Source organism: Pseudoliparis swirei, chromosome 12 (genome assembly GCF_029220125.1).
Source record: "Pseudoliparis swirei isolate HS2019 ecotype Mariana Trench chromosome 12, NWPU_hadal_v1, whole genome shotgun sequence".
In the NCBI taxonomy this organism is placed as follows: domain Eukaryota; kingdom Metazoa; phylum Chordata; class Actinopteri; order Perciformes; family Liparidae; genus Pseudoliparis; species Pseudoliparis swirei.
Genome location: NC_079399.1, coordinates 14793338 through 14805885, shown reverse-complemented (window position 1 = coordinate 14805885; position 12548 = coordinate 14793338). Strand labels below are relative to the sequence as shown.

At 45.7% G+C, this 12548-nt stretch overlaps 1 protein-coding gene across 1 annotated transcript; it reads right to left on the bottom strand.

Annotated features, from left to right (window-relative positions):
• Positions 1-466: 466 nt before the first annotated feature.
• On the bottom strand, positions 467-12077 carry thbs1b (thrombospondin 1b). Its single transcript, XM_056428496.1, has 23 exons — positions 11897-12077; positions 11631-11715; positions 10929-11488; positions 10570-10645; positions 10154-10237; positions 9886-9995; positions 9277-9390; positions 8230-8326; positions 7215-7388; positions 6831-7007; positions 6562-6735; positions 6328-6455; positions 6062-6214; positions 5716-5934; positions 5481-5588; positions 5125-5284; positions 4864-4982; positions 3626-3860; positions 3292-3519; positions 2937-3208; positions 2746-2843; positions 2493-2632; positions 467-2392 (listed from the first exon to the last, which is right to left on the bottom strand). The coding sequence occupies exons 2-23, from the start codon at positions 11692-11694 to the stop codon at positions 2385-2387; spliced, it is 3498 nt and encodes a 1165-aa protein (XP_056284471.1). The 5' UTR covers positions 11695-11715; positions 11897-12077; the 3' UTR covers positions 467-2384.
• Between the last annotated feature and the right edge of the window lie 471 nt (positions 12078-12548).

Here is a 12548-nt window from a genome sequence, read left to right as displayed (position 1 = left end):
GGACATATGAAAACCTCGAGCAGTGATCATCCATTTCCACCACCGGGTGATCACGACGAGGTATCACCAAAATAGAAAAGAAAAACAAAGTGTTACAGATTCACAGGAAATTGTTTGGATTTTCTTTTTAGTCTCTGAATCCCGAAGCCAGTCAGCCAATACCAAGGTTTGTGTCGGTCTAATATTTGCTCTCTGTGTTGTGTAAGTTTCCGCAGAGGTCAGAGCAGATCACAGAGAGGCCGGGCAGATCAATCTGAGGAGCAGATGTCTGTGTCACATCCCTTATGTGGCCTTCAGGGTGCCTCTCTGAAGGGAGGGAGGCCTGAAGCACAACACTGGCTGCTGCCTTCAGGGGAACTGGGTGATCGTGTTGACCATGATTATTGTGTTGAGCATTGGGGCGACAGAGGACCTGATCAAAGTCGTCGTCATGGAGAGCTCTGGTTGGTAGTAAAGCTGCTCTGAGTCTTCCACCATTTTGTGTTTAATGTAAATCATGTTTGTTTCTCCACATCATCCAAACAAAGTATTGATCTGATCAACAATGGACTTAATACTGGATGAAACATGGTAAGATATGCTCTTGAAGTATGTAACAAAATAATCGCTATGAATAAAAACAGCATTTTTGCTTTGTACAACTAAGAAAATGTTTACAGATACAAAAAAAAACTAAATGTACAAAAATAATGGTAACATTGATACACATGAACAAAGAAGGTCAAAACAAAAAAGAACAGAACATCCTCACGTCAGTGTGCAAACAGTTTATACAAATGGACGTGTGGCCTTTGGTAAGGCAACAAATCCTGATAAATTATTTAAATAGCATTTATCTACACACACGCACACAGACAAATCAACCTCTCACAAACAGCTAAGACAATAATTTATCAGCTAAAAACAGCACTGGACATACATGATAGAGCAAAATGATTTATAAAAAAGAAATCTCCTGGGACTGGAAGCTTGTTGTGTTTTTAGGTCTGGAATGTCAAACTATGGACTGCTTATGCTACAGTGGCACTAAGATGTCCATCTTCTCAAAGCAATATGAAAAAGTACTCGGTCGTGTTTTTGTTTGATCAAATTATACAACAGCTATGAGGTAATATTTGTACATCAAAGATTTCCTTTGTTTTTCATCTCTCTCTGCAGAAAACGCACAAAAGTCACATACACGTCATGCCCAATATCCCTATCTGAAGAATGTCTAATTTACTTTGTACAACAGGATCGACGCTTACGTTTTGGATCAGTTTTCACTGTGATATTGGATTATTTTTCACTTTTTTAAAGCATTCAAATTTATTTTGCTGCCTACATTGTAGGCAAGAGTCAATAAATTCGGTGTATTTACATCATTTCAAATTGAAATCCTCAGGAACTGAGCGAGGTTCATCTCTTGGATGACCCAGGTTTTGACATAAGATATTTTGGAGGTTGGCTCTAGTAATTTTCTGTAAAACAGAATCCTCATATTTTCTTTTCTTACTGGTTTGATATGGGACGCTTGTCACTTCCATCTCACCCTGCAAGTTCTTTAGTTAACAAGACACCAGCATCAACAAGGCCCATGGTACATGTCAGTTCAAAAGATAGCTAACTTACATTTTATTTTGTATTCCTCTTCGGGAGATGGGTGAAAACAATTTGTTGTTCCAGTCTACATACAGTACATGCATGACCACAAACATCCATAACATCATGTTCCCCATATTTCTAACTAGTTCTACTCCCAACAGTTTCCTTAGGTCCTTAATAACCAAGAGCCTTAACACATCGTATTGCTGTATTCATCCTCTGAGTCCTCACAAGTTGTGTCATTCAGAATCTACATCCTGGCAGATCTGGTAAAGCAAAGGCAATATATCATCAGTTTCTTTTTTCTTTGGGATGTCCATCCCAAACGTAAGGTAGAGAGGCACTCAGGCGAAGAGGAGAGACATAAAGAGAGAGAGAGAGATGTAAAGGCTTGGAAGTGCATAGTTGTCTATGGGGAGCCGTTCCCACACAGAGATGAATGAGGTCTTCCAGAGAGTGAGAAAGCAGGCAGAGCGGGAATAGAAAGGTGTTTGTGTCCTACTGGCAAAGCTAGAGGGCTTGTTTTCTTTTTCCCCAGCTCTCCCTGCCCTCGTAGTTGCTAAGGGTGGAGGAGAAGGGGCTCTCTGATCCTCAACTGGCAATCCACCGGTTGGTGCTCTGCCCAAACCAGCTTCAAGTGACCCTGAGGATGACCACATGCCCTTCGTCTCGTCCGCGTGTGCGTCTCGCAGGAAAAAGAGTTGTGGAGATAAATCGGTCCCTGGACTTTGCATCAGAATACATAAGTTCATACTTTGTACAAAAAAGGTGCATTCCTCAGAGCTTCCTGCGCCGTGCATTTAAACATCTGTTAAAAAAGGAGAAATAATACATAACGTCAAACATTGCTTCGGTTTTAGGAATCATCAAATGCTTTGCCGGGTAGTTGATTTGACATAAATCCTTACCTCTGCATTCATACTTGAGGTCTGAGAAGTATACCATCTCTTGTGAGAAGACAAAAAGACCTAGTCTGCCGCCGGCATATATCTTATCATAGATGCTTCCAGAATCTGCCATGATCTTCTTGCCCTCGTACATCACAACTCTGTAGGAAGGAAGGAAAAATGAGAGTTGGTGAGGTCCAACGCTTCGGATTACAATGGCAAACCCACGTGAAGAGTAAACTTAAATGTGGACTAACTAATGTACTCTGCCCACCTAATGAGTCCTGTTCTGGGTCTGTGGATCAGATGCCATCTGTAGGCGGTGAAGTCTTTCCATCCAACATTCTTAGGGTCGTGCCAGAGAGTGCGGACCTAAAGCATGAAATAAACAACCACGGGTTTATCTTTTCAAACTTCCTTGTATTAAAATGACCCACTGAGTTATGTAACCGCCAAACGTCTTACCTGTCCTGGGGTATTTCCTGTATGCCAGAGGGCGTTCCTGAGGTGCTCTCCTGGGCCGGTGGTGGAGTTCACCACTTTAATGGACAGGCCTGAGTAGCCCTGGGCCTTGGTGGGTTTGTTGGACCAGTATGTCTGCGTAATCTGCTTCCACATCACCACGTAGAACCTGGAACTGGACTGATAGCCGAACACGAAGCCGGCGTAATCATCATCCCTCTCTGTGTTGATGAAGAAAGTCCCGCTGAAGTCCACTGAATTGAACTCGTGATAACCTGAAGGAAAAATGAAAGTCAGAGGCCAGATTTGAAATGCATAATGAACGCATGCTCCTTCACAACATGTTCTTGTTACTTACCGACGGCGATGCCAGGGTCGCAGTTGACGGTCTGTACCAGCTCTTTGCCCTGATGGCGGACGACCCAGTTAGGATCAATCTGCGAGGTGCCTTTAGGGTCCAGAGGAACCATCTGGAACTGGCGGAAGTCGGTCTCACTAATGTCGAAGTTCTCTGGGCACACGTCGTAGATGTCAGGCACGTTGTCTTGGTCAAAGTCGTCTTTGCAAGCATCTCCACGGCCATCACCTGAAAAAATACACATTTCATGCTCATTATTAATGGGAAGTATGGTTTTTCGAACATCTCTAGATACTGTTCTGTTTAGGGCTGAAACATGGCCTATTTTGCCCACCATCAGCATCCAGCTGGTCTGGGTTGAAGGCCAGTCGGCAGTTGTCCTTGTCGTCGGGGATGCCATCATTGTCGTCATCATGGTCGCAGGCGTCTCCCTTGCCGTCCTTGTCGTGGTCAGCCTGGTTGGCATTCGGGATGTACGGGCAGTTGTCCAGGTTGTTCTGGTGTCCGTCTTCATCGATGTCCTGGTTGCTGTCACACTTGTCTCCGACACGGTCATCGTCTGAATCCACCTGCAATGATTCGATGTCAGAGTTATAACGATTATGGATTAAGGAGACAATGAAGTCTTAGCGAATACATTCCACTTTGTTTATTTTCATTCACTGCATTGTGTGTCCTGCTACCTTTGTTCTATCATCTCTCCTCTCCTGCTTTCATTGCTTCAGGCTGGAATCACTCAGCAACTTGTGAAGCTGCCAGACTCAATTTGTCAGCAGGTTTGAGCAAATGAAACCAAACATCGCACAAGACAAGACTTTGTAGCACCTCCAGCTTCTGTAGTGACGGACTAGACACACCGTACTGCATTAAGAAAGAATAGGTACAAGGGAAAGGAGCTGAAGCGTGAGATGTAAAGATCTGTCTCTCTGCGTCGAATCATACAGTAATTCTACTCGCACAACTCTTGAAGAGGGAATTCATTTTTTGCAGTTATTGTAATCTTTGCTGTGTCCCTGTCTGGACTTGTCTTTTTTTTAGTGCCTTTAATTGCAGTGCGCATTTCACTTTATAGTCACTCACAATCTCAATTCACTCTCTCAAGACCACATCAGTGTAGCAGAGTCCCGTTGTGGAGCGCATTCCTGTTTCTCATTGTAGCATAGCACAGGTGGACTGAGCAGGCCCGTGGTGCACAGACAGGGCGTGCACACAGCCCAGGGCCAGCCCATTCCTCAGTAATATCCAGCCGAGGGCCTCTTCTCTCACATTAGCCTGCTAACGTCATTGAGCCATTGAAAAGACCCCGAGCCCCCCACCACGCCTTATTGAACTGATGTGCCCTTGAGCTGCATACAGGATTTACGCCACCTTTACATGGCGTGATAAAGCTCAGACAGCTACACAGGGCTAATCACTGAGGCTCTGTCTCAATTGAAAGACAGATATATGCTGAGCCACAGAGAAAGGCAGGGAGATGAATGTGGATTATTGTTGGTGGGTGAGGTGGAAGGAAATGGGGAAGGGCGGTGTTTATGTGTGTGTCTGTGTGTGTGTGGGTGTGTGTCCACGCACCTGATCAGGATTATGTTCCAGCGGGCAGTTGTCGCACATGTCTCCCACCCCGTCCAGATCTGTGTCTTTCTGGTCCACATTGTACACGTAAGGGCAGTTGTCCTTTTCATTCAGTATGCCTGTAGAATGAATGAAAACGTATCAAATGAAATCCACTACATAAGTATAGAATATTACTAAAGGCGTGATCTCAATTCAGCACAGATAGAAAGACGTGGATTTCTAGACGATGGTTTCCTTTCTAAACTGTCCAGTCCTCACCATCTCCATCAATGTCCACAGCGCAGGCGTCTCCCTCTCCATTACTGTCTGTGTCTGTTTGGTCTGGGTTACTATTGTAGGGGCAGTTATCACAGCGGTCACCCACGTCATCGCGGTCGTAGTCATACTGCCTGGGGTTGTAGACGAATGGACAGTTGTCCTGTTTCAAAAAGACGAAAACAAAAGGCAAGACGAAAGGTTTAGGATCGGTTTTCGGAGGCCTTGGCCCTCCCCTTTTCTCTCTCCACCTGTCTTGTTATTAGACAGTGTGATGAATGCAAAAATTGCAGCTCACACACACATACGCACACACACAAACACCACCGCTATGGCCCCATGTGGAGAGTTGTACTTACCCTAACATCAGGAATGCCATCATTGTCATCATCATTGTCACAAGCATCTCCAACGCCGTCCTTGTCGTAATCTTCCTGCCCAGAGTTGGGGAGTTTGGGGCAGTTGTCCTAAATAGCAAACAACACAATGAGAGAGTCAGGGATGACGAAAAACATACAAGTAATATGACTTCTCATTTCTGAAGTGCCTTGGCTTTACGGAGGATAACACATGCCTCGCTTTGCCACTAATTACCTGTTTGCAGTGGTAGGTGGCGTTTGCCACACAAACCAAGTCAGAATTGGGCCATCCATCCAGATCTGTATCTTCTCCACAGATATGGCCGTTGCCAGCATAGCCTGGCTTGCACTCACAGCGGTACATGGGATCGGCAAAGTGCCCGAGGTAGTTACAACGGGCGTTTTTGTTGCATTCGTGGCTTCCATCGAAGCAGGGATTACGAGGCGTGCACACCTGCAGAAGGAAGGAGTGATGCATAGTTTTAATTTGAATATCATGTGTTCCATCGTTTTTTGCCAGAGCCTTTGCATTTTGCCGTCCCTTGATTGGCTGATTGACACAAAGACAAGACAGCACTTGCCTGTTTCTTAGCCGCGGCCTGCTCCACACCTCGGCCAAACGGTTGAGGTCCTGAGTATCGAGAAGGACAGGGCAGACAGTTGTAGCCAGGATCGGTGTTCTCACAGCGGTGCACGCCATTGAAGTCAAAGCAAGCATCTGGGACCAGCTTGCACTGTTTTAGGATCAGAAGAACAACTGATGAGATAATTCAGACTTTGTTGAAACAGGCATTGAAGCATGTTTGTACCTGACAAAATCATTATACAAGGTCGAAGGAATTTCTACCTCATCTACATCTTTACACTTGATCCCATTGCCAGTGTAGCCAACTGGACATTTTCCACACTTCCAGGAGCCATCAGGGAAACTGGTGCACTTGGCTCCAGCAAAGCAGGGGTTAGACAGGCACCCATCTGAAAACAACAATGTTGGCTCATTCTCAAGGCATCATTGTGCAGATGCACACAAATGCAGATGCACACAATTCAATTTTAGAAGCTTGTGATTAAAATGTCTCACCAATTGGACAGGCTTTCTTGTTGCACATCTGGATGTCTTTAGCATGACCAACACACTCTTTGCCACCGTATTTGGCTGCGGGGTCGTTGCACATGCGTTTACGAGTTTGGTTTCCACTTCCACAGGTGAGAGTGCACGTATCCCATGGTGACCAGGGTCCCCAGTTGCCATTGACTAAGGGAGGCGAGAGGAAAAAAAGAAAAATCATTTTTATACCTGCTGTGTACAACACACACATGCAAGCAGTCGTTTTAGACGGTGAGACTTACTGGGGCACGGAGATTTCTGACACTTCTGGGTTTGCCGGCCCTCTCCCTCACAGTTCTTGCCTCCGAGCTGAGGGGTGGGGGAGTTGCAGAGGCGGATCCGGGTTATGAGACCAGCACCACAGGTGACGGAGCAGGAGGACCAGGGTGACCAGTGGCTCCAGCCGCCATCCTGCTTGACTGAAGGCAGCAAGAGAAAGGTCAGAGGTCAGTTATCAGAAAGCAAAGCGATGGACCACTGTGGCACTCTCGTACATTATGACACACAAACGACGACTTGAAGTCATCACACAGACAAATGCCTACGCTGTAAATCAGGCTGGCTGCTTCACAGTGTCTACTGGTGTGTGTCTGGTTGATTGGTGAGAGGATGATGTGTTGACTTACATCGCTTGTCACACTCCTGGAGGTAGCAGTCGCGGGTCTGCACAGAGGTACCCTCGCAGTTGTTATTGATACGGTCGCAAGAGCGCCCGCGTTGCTGGATGCCCCGCCCACACGACACGGAACAATGGGTCCATTCAGACCACAGCGACCAGCTGTCTTCTGCATAGTCGCTCGCTGAGCAGGAGGGAGAAGGAGAGAGGAGGAGAGAGAGGGGACGAGGCAGACAATAAAAGAGCTATTCCAGCAAGCCCACCCCGCCCCACAAACACCCCCAAGCCTAAATGAGGAGGGAAAGCTCTTAAAGCGGAGGGCTAATAGTGTGGATTTAGCTGTGACTTGGACAGATAGAAGGTCGTCTGTTGAGACGGAGGGCAGAGACTAACATGCTCGGGAAACAGAAAGGACCAGTGTCCTCAGCGTATACAGGGATGCCCCATTGGCTTATGTTTTCCTCAAGAGGAAACAGATTTTGCAAACACGGCCCAGGGTGTGTAATGATTTCAACAAGTGGCCGAAGTCTGGATGAATGCAGCCTCCCCTGTTTATTTCGGTTTTGGGGAAGCACTGCAGCCAAGCCTGCATAGATATGAAGAACACGTCACTTCTCCTCAGGTAGAAGATGGCTTCACGAAACAGCCGACCTTTTTCCATTCCGCTTTAAAAAATTTGGCAAATTGCGGCCATTTCAAAAGATTTTTCGGAGCACAAAGCGCCAATGTTCCACACACATAAGCACCCTTTCACTTACTCGGATGTTATTGCAGTTAAATCATCACCAAAGTTAATATGTTTTCTCTTGAATAGAAACCTTTACATCGAGGGAAATATTTGTGGCTTTTTTGGTTTCTGTGGCAAACGACGTAGAAACGTCTCGCTCTGTGAACGGGGCCGTGTGAGCAGAAATACATATGGTCTGGCATTAAAGGGCCATTTACAGTGAAGGTTGACATACATGTAATTACAGTGTACTTATAGCTAAGCAGATCCTAAAAAGGAATGGGATATAAATGCTTACGTGTTCCACAGCGTGGGCAGCACTCTCCGTCGAGAACAGAAGCATTAGCGCAGCTGACCGGGGAGCAGGAGATCTTGCGGCACACGGTAGCAGAGTTCTGCACAAGCACAGAGATCCAATGTATAGTAAAACACATCCTCAAATGTATCGATACCCCCCCGATGTTGCTGCAGTCCTCTTCCAAATTCTGCCCAGGTGTTGGGTTTTCATCCCTGCTACAGAACTGTGTCGTTTATTTGGAGTCGTTTGACGCGTAAATCTTTTTTGAATCAGTGCTCGTTGGAGGGTCATCCAAGTCTCGGTCTTTTTCCGAGCAAACAACTCATGAAAGTATCTGCTCAACGTCAGAGTTTGCACTGATTCACCATGCCAGGAAAACAACCAAAAAGCAGCATTCTGAAGACCCCGGCAGACAACCACCGGCCCACTGGGTCAGGAGAGGGAAGGAATGGAGTCCTGATAATGGAAGTCGGTTGTTCTGTCGAGCCGGACTGGGCTCTGAGCCCCAAACAAGTGAAGCCAGCCTGCCAGCACGACCTGTGTGGGTTTACTGTGAATGATTTGGAGATAACAACGGCCTCTAACTGTGCCTGCTAATGTTCTCCCTCCTGAACTGATCCCTGACAGGGAAGGAAAGGGGAATCGAGGACGTAGAAGAGGAAATCAGGAGAAAATCGTATTGATGAAAAGCAGGACACTTCCCTGCCTAGTGTTTTTCACCTCCACAGTTCTTTCCAAATATCAGAGCCAGGGTCTTGTTCTTAATTACAACGCATCACTTAAAGTCTGGTCAAGTCCCTGTCGGCCACACTCGAGTTGAACTTCTGTCAACAGCCCTCTCATTACAACAGTAAAGGCTGCTGGCCTCCTGCCAGGCCTTCACCCTCCTACTAATTACTGACCAGATCCATTGAGTTGTGGTAAGTGTATGTGTGTGTGTGTGTGTGTGTGTGTGTGTGTGCACCAACAAGTCCGAACATGGAGTGCACCGCCTCGCACGTGTGTTGAAGTACTTTTGAGACAATGATATCGCCCTAGAGATCTCACCTGACAAGTGCACTCGGTGCAGTCGTCGACGGTCCACTCGTCTCTGTTCCTGTGCACGATGCCGTTGTGGAGGCAGACGCCAATGCGGTTCTTCATCAGCTTGTTCTCATCCGTCTAGTGGGAGGTGAAGAAGACGCAGACACAACACATTTGGATCCCAGTTAGTCGTCACCCCAGAAACTACTTTTGCTCTTAAGATGGGTCTGTGTATTATTTTAACTTACTCTATATTCAGTAATAAAACAACAACATGAGCATGAGTTGTTCTTACAAAAACAGATAAAAGAGCAACGTAATGATGTTGTTCAAGGTGTTAGCTATATTGATTCCTCATTGAAGCTATTGATTACATAATGCGTAATGCCTCAACAGACTCCCTTGTGTTTTAGGCTCGAAAAGTATTCTTAACCCCATTTGATTAACAATAAATCGGATTTTACAGTGCAGAATCCGAGCAATAGAGTTACCTCATCTCCGTAGACAGAGTATTTGTCCAAAATTATGTTGCTGGACAACTGTACAGGTGAATGTAACGGAAGACACATCTAACAAATACCATCAGAGGCAGATAGGCCGCTGACTGTCTCTTGCACTCTGCCACCTCCTCACCATCTGGCGCAGCTCACTGGACAGCTCCTTGACCACCACACCGAGGCCCTTCAGCTCCTTGAACATGCTGACCAGGTCCTCACAGGAGAAGCCACAGACCATCTGCAGGTCTTCACCCGGGCAAACACACAGGGAGGAAGGTCATTAATTGGCAATTAAATGTAATCCAATATGAAAAGTGGTATTCTTCGTCTATTATTGTCCATCTAGATTGGAGTCAAATCAACACATGAGCCAGTGTAACAGCGCTCATGTCAGTAGTATTTACCTTTTGTCTTGTGTCCAGTGTATTCTGTTCTGATGGCCGAGGAGCCATTGAGGTTCTCCAGGATCATGGAGTCAGTCGTCATGGCTGAAAGAAGATAAGTACAATAAATTAATATAACAACCACATATTTGCACATTTATCGTTATGGTTGACTTATTGGTGAGGGAGCATATTAAATGTATAGTCATACATCCCACACTGCAATAGATCATTTAGAAAAGTAAGAAGTTGATACTGCACAGTCCAGATATTGACACCACAGTACCCTGATGATATTTGTAAAGTGGTATTGATGTGTGTCAAGTGGTTAACAGCTTCCCCTTTTGGGGTTGTATGTAATAAGCAAGAAAAATACTAAATTCTTTGACAAGGTCTTGGACTTGAGCGGTCATGAAGCAGTGTGTCTGATTACTTACAGGTTTGGCATCCTTTGTTGCGGAGGACGGCTTCCAGTGATGTTCCAAACACAAACCTCACGTTTTGTAGGACCCCCTGCAAGTAGTGGTGTTCAGTTTAGGCTATCATCCGGAACATTGGGAAATAAAAATGCTTTTCTTTTTAATCTGTCTTGATTAAAGGATTAACAACATCTTAAAATCTGCGTTTTTACGCGTTCTGGCATCATTACCAAATTGCGTTTTAAACAAAACTCCCAGCTAACAACTTTAAAAAGAGACGTGATGCCTCTATGAAATAAAAGGAGAAGAAGACACATCTATTTCCCTAATTCAAACGTTAAACTACATCTCCCGTCTGCACTGGCCCGTGTGCTCACCATGAACCTGTCCCGCACGGCTCCCTTGCCAATCCTGAGCTGCGCGGTGTCCGGTGTATCCAGCGTCAGGATGCTCTGGATGGGCGCATCCAGCTCGGCGGTGTTCACCTCCTCGCATCCCGAGTACAGCTGCGCACGGTCCTCCTGCACGAACAGCGTGATATTCTTCCAGTGGCCCGTCGCCAGATCCACATCTTTGATGGAAACCACCTGCTGCTTGTTCTCGGTGGAGAATACGATGTCCAAGGTGTTCGCCTTGCCGTTGGAGACGATTTCAAACACGGGTCCGGAGCCGTCTCGCTTCTCCACGGTCAGGAGGCTGCCCCTGGTCCGCTTGAACTGCTTGAAGTTGAGCAGCAGGAGGAATCCCCGCTCGGCGTGGATGGAATCGATCAGGTCCCGAAAGGCGCTCTCGGAGACCGGGGGGATCAGGTCCGGGTTGAGGATCTTGTAGGCGGGGCTGTACGGGTCGTCTCCCTTCACCAGGGTGACCCCGTGGTTCTTCTTCGGGACTTGGATGTGCTCAAACAAGTCAAAAACGCTGTTGTCGTCCCGGCTCTCTGCGGGTGAATAATAATAAGCGGTCAGTCTTTGGGTGTCTGTTGTTTTTATTTTCAACACAGTGCAAAACCTAAACAAAATAATCATACCAGACTATCATAATAAATTATTCATATTCTGAAAAGTTATTCTCAAACTCACCTGCGACTCGCGCACTCTCGCAGGTCGAAAGCATCAATAGCAAAAATATTCCTGTCAACTTCATGGTGAAGCACCAACCGACTGCCTGTGACAAATAATAACCAAAATAATAAGAAACAAACTAACCATTTATAACATGAATGTCAGACACATTGAGTGTGCAACAGGTTGAGAATAAATAAATGAATTGAGTCGGTCACGAATCAATAATTAATGCCAGTGCAGCTGCAGAAATAGTCACATTTCTTAGAATATTTGCCACTCACCTGCTTCACGTATCAGCAGAGCAGAAGTAGTAAAATCCGGCAAATTATTTAGAAATCCAGCAATAATCCTCAAAAATGAATTTACGGCGGGTTATCTTAAAATGTAAAAGATCCACCGTCAAAAGAAGGTAAATAATCAAATCTTTTTTTTCTTCTTGATTGCAAACTTGTCCTTGCTGGTATCGGCCGCTAAAAAACTCCCTTTTAAGCCGAGGGGGACAAAGTGCTATTTAAATAGTTTGATGCCATTCCTAAGAAGTGGCCTCGTCCAATCACCGTGAGGGGAGAAAAAGGGACGAGCTTATCCTCTTAGAGAGAGAGCGAGAGAGACCAACTTCAGTGTGTTGCTCTTAATGGACCAGTGTTTCCTGTGACAGCATCTATCCATCAGTCTTCAGAAGAATTTTCATCTCGGAGATTCCCATAAGCTCACTGCAAACTATTGTTATAGTCCTCTGATATATCACAGGTGTCTCTCTGGTATGCAAAGTACAAATACATTTAAAATAAGACACACATATACTTATTAAGGTCTGGCCAATATTCATTTGTATTATAGAGCCCTAGGGTGTCAGTCATAGTGCATGTAATGACTGTTGTGTTGTCTTCTTAAATATACTATGGAATGACTCCTCCCTAGTGTCCAGACTGT